Source organism: Zonotrichia albicollis, chromosome 22 (genome assembly GCF_047830755.1).
Source record: "Zonotrichia albicollis isolate bZonAlb1 chromosome 22, bZonAlb1.hap1, whole genome shotgun sequence".
NCBI classification, from domain to species: Eukaryota; Metazoa; Chordata; class Aves; order Passeriformes; family Passerellidae; genus Zonotrichia; species Zonotrichia albicollis.
The window spans coordinates 11608465-11634600 of NC_133840.1; the positions used below are offsets into that span (position 1 = coordinate 11608465).

The window sequence follows — 26136 nt, forward strand, 5'->3', positions numbered from 1 at the left end:
CTTCCCTTACAGAAGGGACCCTGCCTTTGTGCAGGCACAGGGAGAGTGAGTGTTGAACAAAATCAACTTCCAACACAATGGGCCAACCCCCAAAGAGTCCAGTGATTTCTGCTGCTTCCTTCATGAACACTCATTGCCTGCCAGTTTGCATTACTCCCACTCATGCTCAAGACTAAGGAATTTGGGATTTTAGATTGCTGCTCTGACTGGTAGCATCCATAATCTGCCTTGGGCTATTGAAAACAAAGAGTTGGCATCACTGAATCTCTGGTCTGTTTCCATCTGTAAGTTAGGAAATGTTTCCCTAAGCCTTGGTAGCAGTGATCCTGGTTCTAACTTGTGTTTTAAACTGGGAATTTCCTGTTTTATTTTCTTAAGATTGATTGGGTTTCTCTATGTCTTTGTAGGGGATGGAAAACCAGAAGGCTGAACGCCCATCTGTCAAGGAGCCAGTGAAGGAGAGGAACGATGGCTCAAAGGAGCCCCAGACCACATTGTCTTCTAGCAAACGGTACTGAGCACTTTTGTCAGATGTGACAAAGCACATGACAAGCTTTACATGCCTCTTGCTCAGGAAAATCTTTCTGGCAGAGATGACCAATGCCACAGATGGTTTCCTTTCCCTACAAATGCTCTAGGATAAAAAATGTCTACTTGTGCATTGTGCTGACCACAACTTCTCTGGAGGACTTTCCACAAAAATGGAGAGACAAACAGACACCCATTGGATGCAGCTCAGACGATCCAGTGCAGTGGCAAGGGCAGTGTTGTGGAGGTTGTGAGAGGGTCAAGTCTCTGCTGCCTGACTTGGGACAAGTAAATTCAACCAGGGCTTTTTTTTCATCTGAGTGGAGTCTTTTTCAGATGGGTGTTTTGAAGAGAAATCTCAGTCTGGAAGCAAGATGCCATTCCACAAAGATGCAGTTCTCATCCATGTGCTTTGGCCTGACTGAATCATGCTTTCTTACCCTCATACAGTACCAAGTTTGAGTAGCAAGGAGCAAGACAATTCCTGAACAACTTCAGTCAACAGGTGTCTGAATGTGGACTTTTTGTCTTGATATTCCTGTCCTTCATGTAATTTGCTTGATGGACAGCATGTTTGGTTTATTTCTGTGCTGCAATCAGCATTTAAGACAGGAATTGCTCCTTGCTGTCTCTTCATGGCAGCTGCAGAACCACTTGTACCTGTTCTCCTCTGATAGCAGAGGGGATTTATTTAGCTCTGTCCTGCTCAGCAGTGGCAGGAAAGTGACCACATGCCTCAGTAGCACAACTAGCATCTTCCTGTGCTCATGGAAGAGACAGGTTGATCAGGGCAATTGTTCCCAGTGGGGTTGTTAAGCTGTGCATCTAGTCTCTAGGGAAACAAATGAAATGTAAGTGTAGTTCTGTGCTGTGGTGTGTTCTTAAGTTCGTTAGTTTGCTCCCCCCATTTTCTGTATTACTTCCTGCTGCTACCCTGCCAGTTAGGTTGCTATGGAAATGAAACTGCTCCTCCCTTGGTTTCTCTTATAAAGTGAAAGTTGTTTCCTCCTTGGGGTCAGTCAATCACTCTTTTTCTCCTCCCAGGTTTCGAGAATTTTCTTTTCTCTGGGAGGTATGGTTGGCTGTAGCCCCGGAGCCCCTCCTATGATTTATAACAGTTGGTTACTTTAGTATATCAGTTATGTTTCGTACCTCCAAATATGTATTTCTATTGGATAGCCGGGTTTCCCTGCCTTCTTCCCCCCTTTTCCCTTAAAACCCTCTCCTGCCCCTTGTTCGGGGCCATTTGCTGGGTGTTTCCCCTCCTTGTTAGTTCTTCTGTAATAAACCGACAGTTTACCCCCAGCAAGTGGTCGCCTCCTAATTCGTCTCTCACCGCGCTGCTCCGAGCTATCCCCCAGCTCAGCCCGAGGCCAAAGACGCCGAGGGGGGCTGTTTTCTGATGCGCAGGGGCCCTGGCCTTCGCCCCTCACCAGATAGCCGGATTCCAGAGCCGTTCACGCCCCCGCGCAGTTCTGGGATGTTCTGACTTCTGTTTTTATCTCTCTTACTGGTTTTCTGAATCCTTCAAATATGGCCCTGTTTACCTGTTCAGATGCATCTGAGCTACTTTTCCAGATTGTCATGCCTAGTTGCAGAGACACTTCTCCAGAGTGATGAGTTTTCTTATTCTAAGACACACACGTCCCATATGAGGAGGCATTTAAACTTGGAAATAGTGTCTCTCTTTCTCCACAAAGCAATGTGACTTCTGTGCCTTGGCAGCCATCTGAAGACAGATCAGATGCATCTCATCCTTGGTTTTCCTGAGTGAGCACTGGTGAGAATGTCACTGGCAGATTGTCTCCAGTAATGATTGTCATGAGGTCCAGGTTGTTCTTCAGAGCCTCATGATTTTCCTGCTTGAAATCACATAATTAGGAAAGCTGCTCAAGATGTTTTGCTCACAATTAACTGAAGGTATTGTCTGTGGCTGCAGCTCTCTCCATAGAGAGCAGCAGGCACAACTTTGCCAGGCATTGTCCTGGGGAAGGCTGCGAGAAGATCAGAGAAAAGAGTGAGAAATAATTCTCATCTTCACTTGCTGCACCTGTTGTTGTGAACATGTGGAATGTGTCATGGCGACTTGTTTACCAAAGGGTCATTTCTTAACTGGCCATTGGTGATGGTGTTTTGGATTCAATTGACCAATCTGGTCTGTCTGTATCAGACTGTCTGTAAGGGCGATGGGTTTCAGTATAGTATAGTATAGTATAGTATAGTATAGTATAGTATAGTATAGTATAGTATAGTATAATAAAGTGATTGATCAGCCTTCTGGAATCATGGAGTCAATGCTAATTATTTCCACTATGGGGATGCCATGCTACGATAATTATCACCACCAGGTCCTCATTTGGTTTTATTTCCCAGGGTGAAATCTCCCTCTGATGGACACCTCCTACACCATGCAAAAGCCCAGGTCATGTCACCTCCAGCTGTGGATGAAACGGAGCTGCTCCAGAAGCTTTACCATCTCCTGGAAGCCAAGGGGTTTCAGACAAGGATGGAAGGAGTGGAACTCCTCCGAGACCTGTGCAAAACCAGCCCCCAGCTCATCTCCACTAACATCGCCCAAATATGTAGGGTATCTTCACTGCTCCTTTCCTTTAGCTCCTTTCCTAAGCCTGTAGCAGCAAAGTTAATTCAGTGTGTCTTGGCACTCTGTCCTGGCCGTTTGGGACACGCTGGTCCCTCTTACCCAGACAAATTTAATTCAGGTCCAGACTTCAGGACAAGTTATTTCAGTCCAGCTGTATTTGTCTGGCAGGTGCCTATTGCTGCTGTTCATCAGATGCTGGCAGAATTTTCTGCTGGTGTAACTGCTGCTCTCTCCTACTGCCAGTTGGGTTAAGTGAAGGGAATCCAGCCCTTGAAAGCATGGCAATTATTCTCTAGACAAAAATGAGTTTGCATGGGGAAGAGTAGTATCAGGCTGGATTGGTTTAGACCCAGTTCTTTTTTCAAAAACAACACTTCTATATACTCCATCTTGTCTTACACAGGCACAGCTCTGGCTACTCATTTCCATCCTTGTTCCTATTCCTCTTAGTAAAGACAGAGCTCACCCTTCTTGGGGGTCTTTTTTTCTCTTTGGAAAAGGAGGAAAACAACTAAGGACTCATCTCTGCCTTCTCCTCCCAGTAGCTGCTTTTTCCCTTTTTCCAGGGAAAGGTGCCTGATAATGTGGCTGTCAAGGGACTGAACCTGCTCTAATGAGAGCTGAACAGCACATTTCATTTCAGAAGTCCACCTGTTACTTAGAGAAATGCTCTGGATCCTGGAAGAGTTGATCAGAGCCCTGCACTTCTCCAAACACTGGCTCTGAGACAAACAAAAGAAAACTTAGATCTCCTTCAGCCATAATTTTGGCAAAATCATAACTGCCCTCAGCACTTGAGGCAACTGTATAGAAAACTGGGCATTGTAAACATCTGCTTGCATTGAAAGCAAAGGTTGTCTTTAGCATTAATAAATGGAATTAATGATTTATAGATGAAGAGAAATACCATAGGAACTATTCTGTCCCCAGCCAAACCTCCAGAAAACAGAAGAAAATCTTTCAACCAGCATGAGGTTGTGCCACCATTGCAGTGAGTGGCCCACAGGAAAACAGTGAAATTGTGCAAGCGAGGGCTGACCTGACAGAAAGGATCACTTTCATCCTTGACATTGCTAACTGCTACATCCACTCTTCAAACAAGGACATTTGAATCCAGCTTTCACATTGCTTGTTCTCTTCACAGATTTTTTATTATTTTGTCCTGAGAATATCTGACAGCCACAAGAAAGTGAAGCAGAGGGTGCTGGACGTGCTGGCTGAAATCAAAGGAGCCCTGAAAGATGCCATGAACCCGGTGATCATTGGTTTGGTGGAAGAAATAACAAAGAACCTGAATTCAAAGGATCCCAGGGCTCGTGGGGGAGCTGTGAAAGCACCGGAAGAAGCCATTGCTCATTTGGGTAAGGCTGAGCCCTGGCAGGGACTCTCCTCAACTTCGTCTCTGTCTCTCCTGCACAAGAGAGCGCTGAGTGCCTTGACAGCTGCTCTTGTCTGTGGAACTCTGCAGCTGACACCCACCAGAAGCTGTGCAGGTGCAGTCCTTATGCACCATCCCCAACAGGCTGGAATGGGATCAGCATTTCCCAACAGTCCCACGAGCCCTTGGCTCTGTGCTGCTTGTCTGAAGAGTAAGTCCTAGGCTACAGCTCTGCTACACTTCAGAGACAAAGGGGGTTTGGAGTTTGCTTGGGCCCCATCTGACTTCCCAAATGAACAGCTTTGCTGTTGGCATGAAGGGACACTCACCCATCAGAGCTTCGGTAGGGCAGCCACCTGCAAGGCTCTACATTAGAGGCATTAGCTGCCTATTTTCCACTTTTCTCTTTGTCTTCTATTTTCAAAGTGGAACTTATGATACATCAAGTTCATTTCTTTAGAACAAACAGGTATAAACCCAGCTGTCAATGATGCCTTGTTCCACATGTTGTTTTGCATGGGGCAAAATGGCTACAGCAATTAACTACATAGGCAAGGGCTGCTCTAAATCCCTTTACCTCACAGATTTATGTCAGCTCTGAGAATGCTGCACTGGGGAAATATGCCTGAAAAAAGGAGTGTTGAAGAGGCAGGTCTTCAAGAGGAGTTTCCACTTTCTCCTCCCCAGCTGCTCTATAAGCTCAGGAACTGCCTGACTCAGTGTCTTTCTGTGTCCCAAGTATGGGGCTCTTCCTTTTTGCTATGGAATGCAGAACCTTTTCACTGCTTCCATGTGACTGAACTCTTGAGGTCCCTGATGTGTAATGTTTTAACACAGCTCCTGCTACAGCAGAAAAGTTTGGATTTACAAATGTGAAAGGAGAGCTTTTCTTTTGGAATTTAAAACCCTGCCAAGCAGGCTGGAAGGAAAGAAGAAAAGGATTCAAATATGTGCACAAATGTACTTGATTTTATAAAATGAGGTTGGCCCTGCCCTTTCCCTCCCCACTGTCCTTTCTCCTGTGACCTGAGAAAAGTGAGCAGAAACATGTGTTCCCCTTGTAGATAAAGTGTCACTGCTGAAAGAGTTCAGCTACCAATGGAATCACCTGAGTGGCCAAGCTCTGCTGGATGTCACCGGGTGTATCACAGGTATGGCCTCCCCTTCTGAGCCAAGAGCTCTTCCCAGGGAGTATTTACAGGGAATGCCTGTGAGCAGACAGCAGGGCAGCTCCTCCAGGGAGGTGCTGAGCTTGTCCCTGCTGCCCCATAGCCAAGGCAGGTGGGTTTGGCAGGTTTTCCCTGGCTGCTGCAGAGCTGGGCAGCATCTGAGATGGGGGCAGCGCTCGGCCTCAGGGCTGAGCTCTCACTGGGGCATCTCAGAACCACCTGCAGCAAAGGCAGGGGCTAAAAACACCCCAGCTGGCTCCTCTCTGGGAAGCTCGGGGACATCTGTGATCTTTGAGGGGAAATGGTGGCAAATGCTGTTTCAGGGCATCAGTTTGTTTTGTCCTCACAGAATTCTTGTTTTTCTCTTGTAAAGTTTTGAGGCTGAACTGTGCAGAGCCTGGGGGTCACAGCTTAGGTCAGAAATCAACAGAGGTATCAGAGGCATGAGTTTAGTGCAAGGCAGCCTCTGGGGGCACAGGGACAGAAGCAGAGTGCTGAGGCTCCCTGCCTGTGCTGTCACAGTGGCCTTGGACTGAGCCTTTCAGGGTGTGCAAACAGTGTCTGCCTATGTCAGCACTGTCCAAAATGCTACAAATGCAGCTGATAATTGATTCCTCAGAGGAGCTTGCTATGTCAGCAATAGCCAAGGAATGGAAAAAATATATAGTAGAGAAGACGATTGATAGCCTTGCTTTAACTGGGGATAAATCCACTGTAATTATGCCAACATCTTTCAATGCAAGGTTTAATACATTTTGTGTCTTCATTAGGAATCTCAAAAGGGCATGTTCAGAGATTGGGAATGTCAAAGGCCCTTTAAAGAGCATTTGAATTAAGTAGATCTCCAGCAATAGGGAATTTAGTTTAACAGTTCTTTTGATCTCTTTTTCAAATCAAGGAATTAACCATAAATTAGGACTACTTTGGAAAGAGCAGATGTTCTCTCTGAGATTTAATAGGAACAGACAGCTGTTCCTCACATTCAATAGTCACTGATGTCTTTAATTGCATTTAAACTCAAATGAATTCCCATTTTAAAATGGGTACCATAACCCTTTCCTGCTTAGCAGAATTGGTTTTGGGTACTTGCAGGAGCTCTTTCAATGTTGATGACTGCTGGTGGATTAACAGCATAGAGAAAATGAAGTCTCTTTCACCACAGAATTGTAAATGGCTGCTAGATAACATTTTGTCTGATCAGAAAATAAGAATAGTCTCCAGAGCATTTCAGGTTTTGATCTCTCAGCCAAATCTGCCATGCAAGAAGCCTGTTGGTAGTAACTTTTTGTCTGTTTGATACAGTTCAGTTCAGAAAATGAGCAGAGAGATTCCAGAGACAATTTGAGAAAACACTCATGTTTTGGTTACATTTCAGTCCCCTGTGTAGCATTTTTCTTTCTCTATGCCCCTATTTCAGTGGACATTATAAGAAAAAATGCCATTACCATTGGGAGGGGAAGTGGCATTAAAATGTGGAGATGGCTCAAATGCCACAGCAATGGGGTCTGGGTAATTCTCTAAGACACCCTGAGGTTTGAAACAGCTCTTTGTTGGAAGCCCCAAAAGCATTCTGCCAAAGACACCAGCTGGTCACTGATGTTTCTCATCCAGCTGTCAGGCAGCAGCCATCTCTGGTGGGCTGGAGTTTTGAGGTGTGTTCTAATCCTGCCCTTTGCTGTGTGCCACTGAGCAAAGGGAAGAGCCAGATTAAACATTTGGCACTTGACATCAAAGTTAGAAAAATTGAATCGTCCCTTTTATTAGAAATCTTTCAATTTCCTTGCTATGGTGCATTTCCAAATATTCAAGTGTGGGTTTAGACAACTTCTTAATGGAAATCAAAGGCAGTTGGAGATTTCATTCATTGTTCATGCAGAAAGAGATTGTGAAATAATTTAGTAAAGGTAGGAAGTCTGCCACAGGGACAAGGCTCTGGTTGGAGCGTTTAGTCCTGAGGGGTGGGTGGTTCTGTTCCTAGGATGATCAGCTGCTTTGCCTGTTTCTGGATCAAGGGGCTCTGGGTGCTATTTTGCTGATCTTGGCCAGAGAGGCTGGCAAGAAGCAGAAGCAGAGGCAGATCCTTGTTTGCAGTGAGGCTGGTGGGTAAGGAGCTGTGTCTCTGTCCCGGCAGTGCTTGTGCAGGGGGTTCATGCCAGGAGCCCTGAAGTCGCCCAGCGCGACGCCCTGCCCGTGCTCTGGTCCTGCCTGGGGAACAAGGCGCTGCCTGTGCGGAGCGCCAACGTTCGCACCGTGGCCACCAAGCTCGCCTCTGCCCTCTGCAAGGTGATGGGCACCCAGCTGAAGAAATGTGCTGCCAGCAAGCCTCCACATGTATGGGAAAACCTCTCCAAAATGCTGGGCTGGTGAAGGCAAGATGTTCTCCAGAAAGCTGAGGAAGCGCTGAGTTGGACACCTCTGGATTTGCCTTTTGAGCTGTTCCAAAAATGACTAAATCCTAAGGAAGGGTGTGCATCTGCTCCCACTCTCTCCATTGCCCTTCCTAGTCATGGCATGGTGGGCCTGAAGCAACTCCAGATTGAGGACAAGGTGAAGGCAATCATGGCTCAGCCTCACACAGAGGTGAGGGGGGAAGCTAGGCCAATCTCTGCTGGGAGGAAGGGTCTTGTGGCAGCCCAGAGAGGCTGTGCACATTGCCAGGGAACAGCTGTGCCCTGCAAGGAACTGTGATGCTGCCAGTGCCCCTGAAGCTGTAGGGCTGCTGAGCTGTGGGGCAGGGAGAGGAGCAGGAGGGTGCATGTGCAGCTGAGCCATTCCTGGAGAGCACAGGGCTCTGGGCTCCCTGCTGTCCCAGGGCAGCTCAGAGGCCAGGCTGTGCCTGTGCCAGCTCTGGGCAAGTGGCTCAGGGTTGTGCCCTGGCCTGCCTCAGTGTCTGCCAGCAGGAGCATGTTTCCCTCTGCAGCTGTTTGGACACTTCCAGGAAATGTGTCCCATGAAATACGGAGCTTCAGGTGCTTTAGGTTTGCATGGTGGCCTCTGTTAAACTTTGTGTCTCCACTTTGCAGATCTGACTGGTTACAGTCTTACCGAGAAGTTTTCTCTGGACACTTTCCATGTTCCCTCACCCACAAAGTCCTCGCCTCCCATCCAGAAGAGCTCTCTTTCCTCCAAGCTCAGGAAGAAGCTGCCGCCTGTATGAAGAGTGTTTGAAGAATAGGATTGATGGGTTAGGCTTCATAGTTACAGCTGTACATATGTTCTGATCTTTAGATGTAGTTATGAATTAATGTGTTTTGATTGTATCTTTAAAATTTGATGACATATTTTTAATTGTATATATTTTTTAGGATGAAAAAAAAGTAAATAAATAAATAAATAAATATAATTTAAATAAACTAAGAGAAGACTGTGAGACCAGGACCTGCTAGCCTAGAGATTATGGGAGTGCAGCTCATTCAGTGTGCCAGTGTCTCACCACATCCTTTCCTCATTGGGCCTCTCCTCTTCCTCTTTGGCCATGTATTCTTTGTGTCATTTGTGCTGCTCTTTGTTACTTGGCATTACAATGGGGTCACCTGTTGACCTGTTTGGGGAACAATGGATCCAAAAGATCCCGTATAGTCAAAGGTTTTTGTCTTGGTTTGGAAAGACAGGAGTCTGCTAAGGAAGGCAGGAGCCTCCCCTGAAATGGAGAATGTAAACCCTCCCCACCCCTCCGAATTGCTATAAATTTTAAATTAAGGGGCTCTCAGGCAAAAATATGGGAGCAGGAAATAACAGTTCTTTAATAGGTAAGGAAAAAAAAAGGATAAAATAAACAATGCATTACACTAGAACAACACTGACAGAGTCAGAACCCAAGCTGACACCCTGTGGGGAGTTGGTGGCAATCCAATTGGAAATGTGGCTGCAGCCCTCCTGAAGTGTCAGGTGTGGTTCTGTTGGAGCAAGGGGGATCAGTAGAGAAGGAAGTATTCTTCCTCTGAAGATCCAGTAGAAGAAGAGAGAGCTGCTGTTCCTCTGGGAATCCAGTGGAGAAAGCCGTACTGGTGTCTCAAAAACCTCTGGATTATATCTGGGTAGCAATGCTTGGCTCCTCCCTCTGGGCAGAGCATCTCACAGTGGGATGTTATAGTTCTTATCAGTCATGCAGTGCCATTCAATAGTCTGTTATCAGCAGATGTCTCCTCTCGAGGGAGGAGTGGGAGTGAGCGCTCAGAAAGAGAGATAAGGCAAACTGCCCACTTGACAAAAGACAGCTGCCATACAGATGGTAATAGAATACATCTTGCCTTGCAATCTGGAACTTTATCCACCCCTTATTCTATTTCCATCTGCATCACAATGAAACCTTACACACAGTTCTCACTTAAGACTAAGTTTCCCTGTGGTACACAACGGCTTTCTCCATCTTTCTGCATTACCCACCAAGTGTAAACAGGTCCTTGAGCAAAAACAATTCTATGCATGGGTTTGTCTTTGCCTGAAGTGGGAGTAATCCAAACAGTTTTTCCTAAAATACCTTTCACGTGTACAACAGGGACTTTATCTCCACCCACTGTGTGCAGGGGTTCAGACTGGGCAGGACCAGTGCTATTTATGGACCCTCTGGTGTTGACCAACCAGGTGGCTTTTGCTAGGTTCATTCCCCAATTTCTAAAAGTCCCCCCCGCCGAGTGCCTTCAGGGTTGTTTTAAGTAGTCCATTGCATCATTCAACTTTCTCCGGCAGCTGGTGCATGATAAGGAATATGATATATCCATTTAATACCATGTTCCCTGGCCCAGGTGTTGATAAGGCCATTCTTGAAATAGGTCTCCTTGTCTGACTCAGTTCTCTCAGGGGTGCCATGTCTCCATAGGATTTGCTTTTCCAGGACCAGGATGGTGTTCCGAGCAGTGGCGTGAGGCACAGGGTAGGTCTCCACCCATCCAGTGGTGGCTTCCACCATGGTCAGCACGTAGCACTTGCCTTGGCGTGTCTGGAGCAGTGTGATGTAGTCAATCTGCCAGGTTTCCCCGTACTTGTACTTGGACCACCGCCCACCCTACCAGAGGGGCTTCACTCGCTTGGCCTGCTTGATGGCCACACACATGTCACAGTCATGGATGACCTGAGAAATACTGTCCATGGTTAAATCCACCCCTCGGTCTCGTGCTCACTTTTAGGTGGCATCTCTGCCCTGATGGCTGAGGCATCATGGGCCCATCAACCTAGGAACAACTCCCCCTTATGTTGCCAATCTAAGTCTTATCTTTGACACCTCCATTTTTGCTGCCTGATCTACCTACTCATTGTTTCGGTGTTCCTCATTAGCCAACTCTTGGGGACATGAGCATCCACATGGTGGACTTTCACAGGTAGCTTCTCTAACCGAGCAGCAATGTCTTTCCACTCATCAGCAACCCAGATCGGTTTTCCCCCACGCTGCCAGTTGGCCTTTTTCTACCTTTCCAGCCAGCCCCAAAGAGCATTGGCTACCATCCATGAATCAGTATAAATCAGTATAAAGACAGAGCTTTGGCCATTTCTGTCTCTCAGCAATGTCCAGGGCCAGCTGAACAGCTTTGAGTTCTGCAAGTTGACTTGATCCACCTTCTCCTTCAGTAGCTTGTGCAACCTGTCGTGTGGGGCTCCATATGGCTGCTTTCCACTTCCGGTTCATCCCTACGATGCGACAGGAACCGTCAGTGAAAAGAGCATAGCGTGTTTCTTCTGGGGGCAGTTGGTTATAGGGAGGAGCCTTTTATGCACGTGTCACTGGTTCTTGTTCCTCTTCATCATTCAGACCAAAGTTCTCACCTTCTGGCCAGTTTGTAATTATCTCCAAAATCCCAGGGTGATTCAGTTTACTTATACGGGCACACTGTGTGATAAGAGCAATCCATTTACTCCATGTAGCGTCAATGGTGTGGTGGGTGGAAGGAACCTCGCCTTTGAACATCCACCCCAGCACCGGTAGTCGGGGTGCCAGGAGGAGTTGTGCTTCTGCGCCAATCACCTCTGAGGCAGCCTGGACTCCTTCATGGGCAGCCAAGATTTCCTTCTCTGTGGGAGTGTAGTTGGCTTTGGACCCTCTGTATCTTCAACTCCAAAATCCCAGTGGTCAGCCTCGAGTCTCCCCAGGCACCTTCTGCCAAAGGCTCCAGGACAAGCCATGGTTCCCTGCTGCAGAGTAGAGCATATTCTTTACCTCTGGTCCTGTCCTGGCCGGGCCAAGGGCTACTGCATAAACGATCTCCTGCTTGATCTGGGCAAAGGCTTGTTGTTGTTCAGGGCCCCAGTGGAACTCATTCTTCTTGCAGGTAACCAGGTAGAGACGGCTCATGATCTGACTGTATTCGGGAATGTGCATCCTCCAAAAACCTATGGCACCCAGGAAAGCTTGCGTTTCCTTATTGCTAGTTGGTGGGGACATAGCTGTGATCTTGTTGATGACCTCAGTGGGAATCTGATGCCGTCTGTCTTGGCACTTCACTCCCAGGAACTGGATTTCTTGAGCAGATCCCTTGACTTTTCTCTTCTTGATGGCAAAGCCGGCTTCTAGCAGAATCCTGATGATCCTCCCTCCTTTCTCAAATACTTCCATTGCTGTGTTCCCCCACACAATGATGTCATCCATGTACTGCAGGTGTTCTGGAGCCTCACCCTTTTCCAGTGCAGCCTGGATCAGTCCATGGCAGATGGTGGGGCTGTGCTTCCACCCCTGGGCAGTTGGTTTCAGGTGCACTGCACACCCCTCCAGGTGAAAGCAAACTGAGGCCTGCATTCTGCTGCCAGAGGAATGGAGACAAATGTGTTAGCAATGTCAGCAGTGGAGTACCACTTTGCTGCCTTGGACTCCACCTTGTACTGGAGTTCCAGCATGTCCGGCACAGCAGCGCTCAGCGGTGGAGTCACTTCATTCAAGCCACGATAGTCCACAGTCAACCTCCATTCTCTGTCAGACTTGCGCACAGGCCAAGTGGGGCTGTTGAAGGGTGAGTGAGTCTTGCTGACCACCCCTTGGCTCTCCAGCTCTTGGATCATCTTATGGATGGGGATCACAGCATCTCGAGTGGTTCTTGTACTGTCGTCGATGCACTATGGAAGTGGCAATTGGCACCTATTGCTCTTTTCCTGTCAGGACTCCTACTGCAGATGGATTCTCAGACAGTCCAGGCAAGGTGTTCAGTTGCTGGATGCCCTCTGTCACTACAGCTGCTATCCCAAATGCCCACTTGAGTCCTTTTGGGTCTTTGAAATACCCATTTCGAAGGTAGTCTATGCCCAAAATACATGGGGCCTCTGGGCCAGTCACAATAGGATGTTTCTTTCACTCATTCCCAGTCAGGCTCACATCAGCTTCCACCAAAGTGAAATCCTGGGATCCCCCTGTCACACCAGCAATAGAAACAGACTCTGTCTCCCCATGTCTCGATGGGATTAATGTGCATTGCACAGCAGTATCTACCAAAGCTTTGTACTCTTGTGGTTCCGATGTGGCAGGCCAACGAATCCACAGAGACCAGAAAACACGGTTTTCCCTAGCCTCTACCTGCCTAGAGGCAGGGCCCCTCTAAGCCTGCTTATCTTTCTTTCCCTGGGCATATGTCTTGGATGTTCCTTCAAGGGGATTGGACATGTCATCATCATCATCATCATACCTGGCAGTTCGGCTATGGGCAACTGGAGCTGCTTTCCTTCTGGTGGCTTCCTTCAGTTCATGCACCCGTTGTGCCAGAGCAGCAGTAGATTTTCCATCCCATCTCCACATGTTTTCTCCACAATCACGCAGGTAGAACCACAGCTCAGCTCGTGGGATGTACCTTCTCTTGCCATCTGGGTAACATCTGTGTTGGCTACCAGAACCTCTGATCTGTGCTGCTGAGATTTGGAGAAGGTCTTCTTTAATCTCCTCTCTGAACTTCTTATGATTCTCCTCTATCTTGTCCTCTAATTTCTGCAGACATGTTTCTACTGCTGCGATTCTGGCATGTGTTGGGCCATGCACAGCATCTGCATATGCTCAGAGCTTCTTTGCCATATCCAGCACAGTCTCATCCCTCTCATCCCACTTCATTATGGCTAAAGCAGAAGCATATTCATGTGGCACAAGTCATACAAGTTTCCGCCACATCACAGACGTGCATGGTACCAAGTCTGGGTTCCTAGTTGTTACATCATCTGAGAAGATAATCTCTGCCACTGCCATTTCTCTCAGGTGTTGGATCCCTTGCTTTATGGTCTTCCACTCGGTTTGCTGCATATAGAGATAATCTGCACACAGGTATCTTTGTGCTACATTTTCCAAGACCCGTGCCCAGAGACTGTGTGCAGTAGTCCCCCTCATCATTCCTTGGTTGATGACAGGTTCCTGTGACAGGGATCCCAAATGCCTTGCTTCAGTGCCATCCAGAATTGTAGCCTCGCCTGCAGCATCCCAGAGACAGATCAGCCAACTAATTATGAATTCATCAGGTCATCAGGTGTAATCCTTCTGTAGGCCACAAAGGTCCTTCAGAGAAAAGGACTCAATATTGGCTTCTGATCTTGCGCCTGCTGGTTTGACTCCTGATTTTATGTCAGGAGGCATTGAGGGTCCTTCTCCTGCTGCATCATCACCATCATCATCATCATCATCATCATCATCATCCACTGGTCGATCGGTCTTGTCCGTGCATTTCCCACTTCTAGTGCTGGTAGCAACAGCCATTGGTTGAGGCTTATTGTCTGGTTTAGCTGCTGGCTTAGGCTCACTATCTGGTTTAGCTGCTGGCTTTGAGCCTGGGCTGTTGGCTGTAGCCTGACTGGGATAGCTGCTGATTTATCTCTCTGCCCCCCTGCCTCTGTCTGCTGCCCGACAGTATCTAACAGAGTGGGATAAGCATAGGCCAGGGCCCAGCTTATTGCAATGAGCCTTTTCTCTTTAGAATGATCATGGCACTTCGTTTTTAGTTATTTCCCCACCTCAGCTGGGTTCTGAATTTGTTCCCGTGGAAAATCCCAGTCTACAGGATCAGAAAATTCCTTCAGGGTTTAGCCTGTATTTTCCCATTCTCCACACCACTTAGGATTTTTCACGCCTGCATCTGCTTCTGGGTCAAGGGTCTCACCAACTCCTCTGGATATCTCAGCCCTCATTCTAGAGAAGCTGCAGACCATATGGAGGAAGTTTGATTAAATACCAGATTAAATACCAGAAAGATGGTCTCTTTAACATTCAGGGGAAACTGAACATTCTCAAAAAGTGACATAACAGATTCAAAGGAGAAGAAGAAAAGGAAAGGCTGGAAAGCCTCATTCCCTGCTCCTCCTCTATCAAACTGGGTGCAATTACTAATAAATTCCCAAAACATACTACTGGAACTGGGATGCAGGGTAGGACGAAGAAACCATAAACCATAAATATCATAAACAGACTCCAGTATCTTTGTAAATGCCCTATAAATCATTATCACCAAGGCCAGCACAACAGCTATTCCAATCCGTGCCGCACTACCATAAAAATTACGGGTTATGGACAATAATCCTAGTGACCAGAAAGGTATTGAAACCTCAAAAAGCTCTAGAGACCAGAACCACATGAAGGCCTCCACCCCAAGAGACATTAGGAATTCGAGCAACATGGCTACTCACTGCTTTAACTCACTAGAGAGTGAGCACAACCAACATACAATCAATAGAGCTTTTTTCCACCTTCTTGAGCCACGCATTGGGCACCAATAGATGTATTTGTCTTGGTTCAGAGCAAATTTGGAAGAGAATCCCAAAGGGGCTCCAGTAGGAAAGCAGATTAAATCAGCCCCTTCCCCCAGCCGGTCCTGGAGAAAATACCTCCTTGGAGAAAGGTGGAAAAAACCTGTTTATTAAACAATAAAACCTAAACAATATTAAACAATAAAACCCCTTGCCGCTCCAAAAGAGATGACAAACTGAGAAAGTCCCCTCCCTGGGTTGCAGCTCAGCTCACTCAGTCTCTGATCAGTCCCTCTGGTGCTGGAAATGTCGCAGGCCAGGCCTGGCCCAGTGGCCACAGGTGTAGCTGCCGGTGCTCTTCTGGTGTTCAGTCCAGAGCAGGTTTGAACAGCTCCAAAGAAAAGGGAAAAAAACCCACAGTCCAGGGAACTTCTTTGTCTCCTTTGCCTCATCTAGCTAAATGAACTAAAAGCAAAAGAGAGCTCTGTCTTGCTGTCTGTCCATCCACAGACAACACAGTCCAGAGCAGGAATGTGGAGGAGTGAGTGCAGTGTCTGAAAAAGCATGCCGCTTCTTCTCACCCCCTTCACTCTCTGGAACAAGTCTTAAAGGTGTAAAACTTATTATTCAGCATAAACAGAATGAGACAACTGGGGATAAAAGCATCATTTAGTCAACCCAGGACACCCACCCATTACTTACTTTTTTCTTACTTTCCCAAGCTTGCTGACAAACTTGCTGAGTCCTGATGACTCTTCTTCTTGTATCTCTTTCAAGGCTATACCAGCCCAATTTCTGAATATGCCCATTATTCATTGTTTGTGCATGTGTCCATTGTCCATTAGTACAAGCAGGCTGGATTGTGCTTCAGCTGAATTATGGCCATTGTCTAACAAAAACTCCTCAATCTGCAAAAACTCTCAATATGTAACCATATTGAGATGACCAGAACCACACAGGAACAACCAGGACCATGCTGAGGAGAACTGGGACCACACTGGGGGTAACTGGGAGTGAGTGAGACCATGCTGGGAGGGACTGGGATCATATGGGGAGTGACTGGGACTATACCAGGGACAACTGAGTTCAATTGGGACCATACTGGGAGTGTCTGTAACCATAGGGGAGTGATGGAAGCACACTGGGAACAGCTGGGCCCATGCTGGGACCAACTGGGATCACTCTGAAAGGGACTGGAATGATGGAGGAATTGACTGGGAGCAACTGGAATGATGCTGAAAGCAACTGGGAAGAAGTGGGAGTGACTGGGAACAAGCTGGAAGCAACTGGGATAAACTTGGAGAGACAGGGAAACACTGGGATCACACTGGAGGCTACTGGGGTCATGCTGGCATTGACAGCAAGCAACTGGGATAACACTGGGGGCACTGAAATCATACTGGGAGTGTCTGACAGCAACTGGGATTAGACTGCAAGTGACTGGGATCATACTGGGAGTGGCTGCAATCATACTGGGATCAGAGTGGGTGTGTTTGGACCCTGACTGGGGGTTACTGGGAGCTACCAGGCCCATGCTGGGAGCCAACAGGGAACATAATTAGAGGAACTGGGAGCAACTGGGATAAAACAGGGGGCAAGTGAACCACCCTAAGGTAATTGGGAGTGCCTGGCAATGACTATGAGAATGTTCAGGGCAACTGGGATCATACTGGGAGTGCCTAGGACTATGCTAGGGACAACTGGGAGAACTGGGAACACACTGGATGAAATTGGGAAGAACTGGGACTGTGCTGGGAACAAATTGCATCATCATCGGGAATTGACTGGGAGGGACTGGGCTCATACTGGGAGCAGCCACTGCTGGCCCTGGGACCCTCCAAAAACACCTCCTGGGGACCCCGGATGTCCCCCCGAGGGTCATCTGCAGCTCGGCTTTGGAGCCCTGCCAGCTCCAAACTTCCCCCGAAAAAAATCCCAAGGCACCCCCCAGGCACCCCCCAGCAGGTTTGGGCCGAGCTCCTCCTTCCCCAGGCACCTGTGGGATGGAGGGTGATGCTCCCGGGGCTGCAGCGACTCCAGGGTTCCCTCTCCCCTTTTCCAGCTGCTTCTGCTGCCGGTCAGCCTCTTCCTCCTCCTCCTCCCCTGTTCCTGAAGGTCAAACCATGAGGGGAAAGGGGACAGGGAAAGGGTGGAACCGTGAGGGGAAAGGGGGCAGGGAAAGGGCGGGAACCGTGAGGGAAAAGGGGCAGGCTCAGGCCAAGGGCGGCAACTGTGAGGGGGCGCTCTGGGAGGCGGCACTCTGCAAACAGAACTGCAACGGACTGAACATGAACGGGAGAGAAAGCAGTAAGTCTGAGAGTTTTGTTTGCTATCAAATACATCCCACACACCCAGCCCCACACAATCCCCATCCAATCACTCCTACGCTCCCATCCCATCCTATTGCTCCCAAATTGGGATCCCATTTCTCCCATCTCCTTCCAACCCCATCTCACCCTGGTACCTGTGGAATTCAGTGAGTTTGGCATAGGATTGAGATTTTGAAGTGGGAACAGGCAATTTGAAGTAGGATTGAGCCCTTTCGTGTTAAGATTGAGCTGTTTTCAGTATGATTTGAGTGGTTTTGAGGTGAAAGATTGATCCCTCTTCACTACTGGACTGCAAAGAGATGGATGGTTTGGTCTAAGGCCAAACCAAAAGAATAAGAAGCCAGGTGTGTTCCCAACATGGATCACAGGGAAAGTGGGTCACCAGGGCTGTGCCTCAAGTGCCTCCTCCAGTGGGGGATGGAGCTGGAGCAGAGCACGAAGCTCTTCCTGCACTCTGGGCACTTGCAGGGCTTCCCTTATCGGTGGCTGTATTGGTGTCGGGTCAAATGAGAGCTCTGTGAGAAGCTCTTCCCACATTCTCCACACTTGTAGGGTCTCTCCCCTGTGTGGATGCGCCGGTGGGTGATGAGTTGGCAGTTGTACTTAAATCCCTTCCCACACTCAGGGCAGAAGAAGGCCCTCTCCTCTGTGTGACTCAGATTGTGCAGGAGGAGATGGGAGTTGAACTGAAATCTATTCCCACACTCGGAACACTCGTAAGGCCTCTCCCTAGTGTGGATCTTTTGGTGCCTGATCAGGGTGTCATGGTCCTTAAAGCTCTTCCCACATTCCCCACACTCGTAGGGTCGTTCCCCAGTGTGGATCCTCTGGTGCTTGATCAGGTCAGAGCTCCCCCTGAAGCTCTTCCCACACTCCCCACATTTGTAGGGCCGTTCTCCAGTGTGGATCCTCCGGTGCTTGATCAGGTCAGAGCTCCACTTGAAGCTCTTCCCACACTCCCCACACTCATGGGGCCGTTCCCCAGTGTGGGTTCTCTGGTGGCTGATCAGGCTGGAGCTCTGCCTGAAGCTCTGTCCACACTCCCTACACTCGTAGGGCCTCTCCCCAGTGTGGGTCCTCTGGTGGCTGGTCAGGTGGGAGCTCCGGCTGAAGCTCATCCCACACTCCCCACACTCGTATGGCCGTTCCCCAGTGTGGGTCCTCTGGTGCTCGATGAGCTTGTAGTTCCACCTGAAGCTCTTCCCACACTCCACACATGTGTGGGGCTTCTCCCCATCATGGAGCTGCTCATGGAGCACCAGCTCCGAGCTCTGGCTTGATCTCTGGCTGCCTTCCCAGCCCAGGCTGGCTCTTTCCTCCTCAGATCCCTGCCATCTGCGTTTGCAGCCCCTCCTTGTGCGACATCTCTGGGGCTTTTCCTCCCCGTTGGCTTCCTGCACCATGGAGCCGCTCAAAACGGCCTCTTCCACCAGGTTCTGCTGCGGGCATTTGTCCTCCCTGCTCTCCATGCTCAGCTCCTGCTCTGGGGTAGGAAGGACAAGGACAGGATGGGATTTGCCTCTGTGCCACAGGCAAGGGCAAGGAGATCCCCCCAGGGCTGTGCTGCAGCCAGGGCCATACTGGGCTGGGAGATGGAGCAGCACAGAGGGGAAAGGGGCACTGACTTCCTCCTCACCTGCCTCAGTGTCCCGGGGCATCTTCCTCACAGACTCCCAGGGATTGGCAATGGGAAATCCTGGTTTGGGGAAAACAAGGGATGATCATGTTGAGTTTGAAGGTCCCTCTGCCCAAGTCCATCTCTACCAGTCACCGGCCATCTGTGCTTCACGAAAACCTCCCAAACACCAAGATTCAGCCCTGGAAAAGCCTCCCAAGAGTTCCCCGTCCCTGGTCCCTCCCCTCTGGTGTTTGGGGGTTCCCCCCTGTCCCAGCTGTTGAGGTCATGCTTGGATTGGGGGCCCCCCTTCTCCTCGGTGCCCACCCTGCCAAGGCTGCTGGCAGTCCCAGCAATGCCAAAAGCTCCCCCCTCTTCACTCTCCCCATTTTGGGATGCCGGGGCTCTTTGGGCTCCCGGGCTCCCTTCTCCCCTCATTCTCTGCTCTGGGCTGCAGTGGCTCCAAGGAGTCCCCCCAGCCCCTCTCCAGGCTCTTGAGGCTCCCGCCAATGGCAGCGCTCCCCCCTCTCTGGGCTCCCCACTTTGGGCTCCTGGGGCACACAGGGCTCTGCTCCTCCAGACTGCCTCTGCCGGCAGCCGCCACCGGCACCCCCCGATGTCCCCCCGATGGGCCTTTTCCGCTCAGCCTTGGACTTCTTCATTCTCCAAACATCCCCCAAAAAACCCAGCTGGGAGCAACTGGGAGTGACTGGGAACATGCTAGAAGGAACTGGGCTATACTGGGACATACTGGGAAGGACTGGAACAAATGAGGGTGAAAGAGAGCAACTGGAACCATGTGAAGCACAATTGGATCTTACTGGCAGGGACTGGGAGCACAGTGGGGCCATCTTTGGATCATACTGGGAGGGACTGGACTAATACAAGAAAACCCTCAAAAACCCCAGAGATACACCAAAAATCCCAGTGGAACTCATCAAAATTTTAAAAAACTCCCAAAAATTTCAATAAATCCCCCCCAAAAACCCCCACAACCCCAACAAAACACCTCAAATCCAAAACCCCCCAAATCAACAAAACCCCCCAAAAATCACATAAGCATCTCTAAACCAAATAATTCTCCCAAAAAAACCCAATAATTCCCCCCAAACTCCCAACAAAATCCCCCAAAGCCCAAAAAAGCCACCCTGAAATTCCCAAACAGCCTCGCAAAACCCCAAAATCCCCACAAATCCCCCCAGAACCCACCAGACTCAGTGGGGCTGTCCTGGATCAGGGGGCACCAGCTGGTGGAACAGCAGCCACTTCAGGGGGCCCTCAGAGCTTTTTGGGGAGGTGGCACAATGGAAAAGCCCCCAAAAAGCAGGGGGGGGGGAAGGAACCCCTGCTGTGCCCCCTCCCCCCGAAACCCCCAGACCTCGGTTCAAGGTGGGCCTGGGACCCCCCGGGACCCCCAATTCTCCCCCGAGACCTCTCCAGGAACTCCAAACCCCCCAGAGCCCCCCAGGGTTGGCCTAGAATCACCCTGGACCCTCAAACCCTCCCCAAGACCCCCAAAACTCCCCAGGACTCTCAGACCCCCCCCCCATTTCCCTCCAAAATTCACCCCAGAGCTACCTGAAACCCCCCTGTGAAAAATGCATGTGTTTTATGATTGGCTTTTTGCAAATATTAAAATGAATATTATATGTGTTGTGTTAGAAAGAAATGCTCTATTAATTCTCTTAAGTACTGTGTTAAATATAGTTTTAGGTTATAAAAATTAAAAAACAGAAACTATGCTATGTAAGATGCTTTGTTTAACAGAAAGGGCTTGCAGCGAGATAGCAGCCACAGGACACCTAAATCTTTCAGAGAAAGGGAATTTATTGCCTTCTTATCAGAAGAAATGAACTTCTTCCCGCCTTGGAGGCGCTGTTAGGATTAGAAGGAAGAAGCTGACACTGACCAGACGGAATCCAGTGTTTGAATGGAATTTATGCATCATGTATGAAGTGTATGAATATGCAACGGGCTATTGTTTTTAATGGTTAGTCCTTTGTTAGCAGGGGTCTTTTTCGGGCTCGTGATGCCCAGAAAAAGGTACCCAGACGTCCGTAATTCTTTGTTTTTATTGTCTCATATTGTCCTAATTCAATTTGTCCAAATTGTTATTACTCTAATTGTGTTACTATTTTCATAACCATTTTTTTTACTATTAAACTTTTAAAATTTTAAAAACAAGCGATTGGCGTTTTTCACCATTTGGTAGCAGAGGATGGGTGCTAACACCTCGCTGCCTGTGCTTTAGGAGAGTCAGAGTGGGGAAGGCGCGCCCTGCCCTATTTGGCAGCCTCGCTTTGTTTCCCCTGAAGTGACCGACAGAAGTAGGTTACATCTGTGGACAAAAGGAGGCAATAAAACAAAGAGAAGGAAAAAAAGTCTCCCTACAACTGCGGTAATTGGCCCCCTAAGTGTAGTAGTGAGCACGAAGAACCCGGGAAGGGAAAAGGATTGGTAAGTATTTCTCGGGCGGGGGGCGGGGGGGGGGGGGGGGGGGATGAATGTGTGTGAATGAGAGGCAAGCTGGTTGTCCCAGACCTGCCAAGTGAGTGAGGAGTCTCCCATGCTGCGTTTTCCTCTTTTCGCGAGAAAAACGGCCGGTAAAGAGACGAAGCAAGTGATAAGAGAGTGAAAGAATCCCCGGGGGTAACTGGGACTGGGTCTCAGGGAGGGGTTGGACCCCTCGGAGGTAGGCAGCAAGGTTTCCTAGCCCAATCCACTAGGAAACGAGACAGGAGGGGCCCCTAAAACCTGCTGGGTTGAAGGATTTATAGTCCAAGAGCATCCAAAAGCAGGGTTGAGCAGAATTCTGTCGGAGAGAGGATATGCGCAACAACACTCAGGGTGGGACAACACAACTAGATTGAGGGATGAAAATTTTACCCAACAGTATCCAGGGCTGGACAACACAGCTAGACTGAGGGAAAAATTTTTGCCCAATAGGATCCAGGGTTGAACAACACAGCCAGATTGAGGGATAAAAAAATGCCCAAGAACATCCAGTTGGACAACACAGCAAAACAAATTAAATGCCCAAGAGCATCTGTAGTTGTACCACACCACTGGGTTGAGGGACAGAAAATGCCCAAGAGCATCTGGGGTTGAACAACACAGCTGGATTGAGGGAAAAATACCCAAGAGCATCTGGGGTTGGACAACATGGCAGGACTGAGGGAAAACTACCCGGAGAGCATCTGGGGTTGGACAACATGGAGGGACTGAGGGAAAAATTGTCCAAGAGCATTTTGGGTTGGATAACACAGCTGGGTTGAGGGATATCCAATAGCACCGGGACTGGCCAGTAACACCTAAACTTGTAATAGGCGATGTGAAAGTAAAAGGAACCTTATTGTTGTTTTGTGGTGTGTGTGAGTGAGACCCACACAAAGTCAGCCTCAACTTCCCAGGCAGGTGGGAAGGGGTAGGCAGTGGAAAGAGGAGTGAGTGACCTGCACACCAGGCTCCCGGGTAGGTGGGGGCTTCTGGGCCGAAGAGGAGTGAGTGACCTGCGAACCAAGCTAGCGTTCCCTGGGTGTGTGAGGGGCTGTAGCTGAAGAGTGTGGAAGACACGCAGACAGCCTCACAGGTGAACGGACACCAGAGGCAGCAGAGTCAGGGCCCTTCTCGGGGGCCTGGTGACACTGAGACCTGGAGGTAAACCAGTGTCGTGGTTTGACCAAGAAAGAGTGGGAATTCTGAGAAGCTGTGGTCAAACCAATGAAGGTTTTGAGTTTGAGACTGGCGTCCGGTGTGGCCAGTGGGGTTTAAACACACCTCCGAGAATACACAGAGGTTAAAAGCAGGGCACTGCCCTTAGAACTCTCTCTTTGAGACATTGTCGGGCGAAGAAGTCAGATCTCTTCCCCCGCCCAGCCCGCTGCTGCTAGGCAGAAGAGGGGCCGGCCATGCGGTAGGCCCGGAGCCTGGACAGAGATAGAGTTGAGGGGGCTTCGGAGAGCTTCGAAGATAGAAGAGTAGAAGATCCCAGAGAGTCAGCCCTCGAGCAGCCAGCCCCCCCCCCCCAGGAGAGCAACCAGCCAGGAAGAGAAGGAGAGAGAGTGCCCGGCCGGAGCGGCAGCGTGTGGGCAGCGTGCGCGTAAGAGTCGCTCCGGACCGACAGAGACTGAAAACTTTTAACCCTTTCTTGCATGATTAGGGCCTTGCAAAAATGCTAATCCTCCTCGAAGCTGAATAAGAAGAGAGATAAGAAATGAGATGTAGAGATGATTAGATAAGAAGAGATGATTTAGAGTAGCCTTTTAGCTAAACTTTTCTCGTAGCTATAGACTCAGTTGTTCCTGTAACACAGACTGCATTTAAGAAGAGACAGTGCCTCAAAACCAAAAAAGTTCTTCGTGAGGACCCCCCGGCCCCAGGGAGTTAGAAAACTATGAGAGAGACAGATGTCCCAAAAGCAGAGACTGTGCCTTTTTAGAGTGAGACAAAGCATCCTTGAAAGACAACCCTAAAAGCAGCTCTAGTCCATGTCTCAGTAGTGAGAGCACTAGGCATAGAAAGACGATGTTACAAGCGGCAAAAAAACTTTTTTTTCCCGGGCGGTGCCGAAGTGACAGAAAAGCACACGAAGTTTCAGTGTGTTTCCAAGAGAAGCCTATAGAACGAGAAAAACTCCTTTCCTCTTCATGAACTGATGTTTGAGTATACTAAAGTGTCGTACCGAGTGTTTTGAGAGAATGTATTAGATTGAGAAAGTCAGAGAGTAGAGAAGAAAAAAGTAGTTTTTTTGTAAAGTTTTCAATTCTTTTCTTCTTTTTCCTTATAGTCTTTCCCTATTTTCCTGTAGTTTAAGTAATAAAGTGTCCTTTATATTTAAGTTAGAGCCTGTTTTGCTTATTCCTAGTCACATCTCACAGCAGACACCAGAGTGAAGCATTTTCATGAGAGGCACTAGCTCTGTGCCAAGCTCAAACCATAACAACCCCAAAGCGAAAGAGGGGGCCACAAGGACCTGTGATTTTCTAGCAATAAGGATCCACTTTCTGTCTTGAGAGTGTGAAGCAATGTGTGAAAGTGAATGAGAAATAAAAGTGAGTGAATGTAGATGAATGAAAGTATAGGTAATGTCGATTGTGCATTTTAAGCCTTACCATATCTCCTTGGAGGGAGGTGGATTGTATTGAAAAGCAATGTGAGAAAAAGGGGGGTTTTTTGGGTGTAAGTAGTTGAAAGAAAAGTGGTATTTAAGTTGTTAGTAAAAAGTGAAAAACGGAAGCAGGGGACGAATAGATGGAAAATTGAAAAATGAGACAGAAATCCAGTAAGGTGGATACAGGAAAAGAAAAGCAGAAAAAATTACCAACAGAAATACCCCAAGATAGCACTTTGGGAGTTATGTTAACAAACAGAAATACAACTCCTTGCAAAATACAGGGTATGCAGAAGTTGATGAGAAAAAACATGCAAACTTGTGAATTACACACTTAAAAAGAGCATTAGAAAATTTAACACAAAAGAAAGGAGTTATATATTGATTCAAGGGATGCCTTTAGAGTAGCACATGCCTCAAGAAAAATTTAAAAAGGGAGATTACTTAATTAAAGATGAAAAAGATAAGTACATGAGAAACTTATTTTCGAGGTTTTAGAGGCATTAAAATTACCTAAGAGAGATAGCAATAGTACATATTAAATGACACCAAAAGGTAAAGACCTAGAAATAAGAAGAAATAATTGGCAAATCAAGAAGCTAAAGATGCAGCAGAAAATAGAGCTGAAAGAGCTAATATTAACTCCAAATGAAGAAAAATTGGAAATTCCAAAGTTTAGAGAAGCAAAAAAAAAGGGGGGAATTAAAACAAGATAGGTGGCGAACAAGATAAATCGGGGAAATAGAAACATCTTGATGGAAGACAATTAGATAATAAAACACTTACTAGGGAATAGCAGAGGACATGTATCAAAAAGCCCGGTGGGATACTCAGGTTTTGTGTGATCATTTTTTTAAGGCACTATGGGTGCACTGAGACTTTTAGAGTAGAAAAACAAGTACCTGAAAGATGTATAATTTGCCAAAAGATAAATAAAAGGGTGATGAGAAAAACAATATGAGATGGTCGTGAGTTAGCTCGTCGACCATTTCAAAGTATCCAAGCAGAAGTTTAGATTTGTTAAGCTCTGGATTTATTTGTAAAAACCATTTAATCCAGAAGAAAAAGAGTATACCGCATGCTGGGGAGGGGGGAGGCTGTAAGAAAATAACATTTTTGAAAGGCAATAAAAGCAAAACGGGGAAAGTACAAAGCTGAGAACAAAATTACCTCATCCACTGCCGTTCGTTCCCCGACTCGTTCGCAGCTGCACCCCCCCAGCCCCTGCGCCGGCTCCGGCACAGTCCGTCAGCCTCAGTCCCGGCCGCCTGGCCCGCGGCCGCTCCGCAGTTCGTGCAGGGGGTGGGGATCTGTCCTGCCGTGTGCACCGTGGTTACCGCGCTCACCGCACCGAAGGAGGGTCCCGTCTGTCCCATCCCCGGCTGCCTTGACTCTGTCGGCTCCCGCCGCTGCAGCCGGGGTCAGTCGGCTGCTCTGTCTCTGCCAGATCAGCCACCGTGAGCCATGCGGGAGCTATCCACACTCCAGCTCGGTCTGCACCGGAACAGCCCCTCGGGCGATCCCGGCTGCAGACCCCGCCTTTGGAGCACCGAGACTCTGAGTCACGCCGAGTCTCCCTGTCCTGCCCCGAGCTCCGTTCCCTTGGTAACCACAGCTCCGGCTGCTCAGAGAAACTCTAAAGGAATCACCTTATCGAAACACTAAAAGTTCAGTTAGAAGAAAGCCCTCTCCTGATTCTTACTAAATATACAGGAGAAAGGCTATAGAAGATAAAAATCCAGAAAGAATGGGATAAAGGGATTGGTCT

The 26136-nt window shown here is 48.4% G+C and overlaps 1 protein-coding gene across 6 annotated transcripts; it reads right to left on the bottom strand.

Moving 5' to 3' along the window:
• Positions 1 to 7139: 7139 nt before the first annotated feature.
• Positions 7140 to 25936, bottom strand: LOC102063345 (uncharacterized). Of its 6 annotated transcripts, none has more exons than XR_012583486.1 (4): positions 25539 to 25935; positions 19280 to 19339; positions 17310 to 19126; positions 7140 to 8826 (listed from the first exon to the last, which is right to left on the bottom strand). XR_012583486.1 is itself a non-coding variant. In XM_074556930.1 (3 exons), exon 3 carries the CDS (start codon positions 19110 to 19112, stop codon positions 18120 to 18122), a length of 993 nt encoding a protein of 330 aa, XP_074413031.1. In that variant the 5' UTR covers positions 19113 to 19121; positions 19280 to 19339; positions 25539 to 25936; the 3' UTR covers positions 15462 to 18119. The 6 variants fall into 6 exon arrangements, 2 of the variants coding, with proteins under 2 accessions (XP_074413031.1, XP_074413030.1); XR_012583487.1 differs by lacking the exon at positions 7140 to 8826 and having other exon boundaries at positions 15462 to 17595; positions 17778 to 19126; XR_012583485.1 differs by lacking the exon at positions 7140 to 8826 and adding an exon at positions 15462 to 15778.
• Between the last annotated feature and the right edge of the window lie 200 nt (positions 25937 to 26136).

What these genes read in the sequence shown, in the direction of transcription:
- LOC102063345 (XM_074556929.1), bottom strand. Translation starts at nt 19,301, where the DNA reads ATGCCCCGGGACACTGAGGCAG. An exon ending in GCCCCGGGACACTGAGGCAG is followed by an intron (nt 19,127 to 19,279) that starts GTGAGGAGGAAG and finishes TTCCTACCCCAG; the next exon opens with AGCAGGAGCTGAGCATGGAG.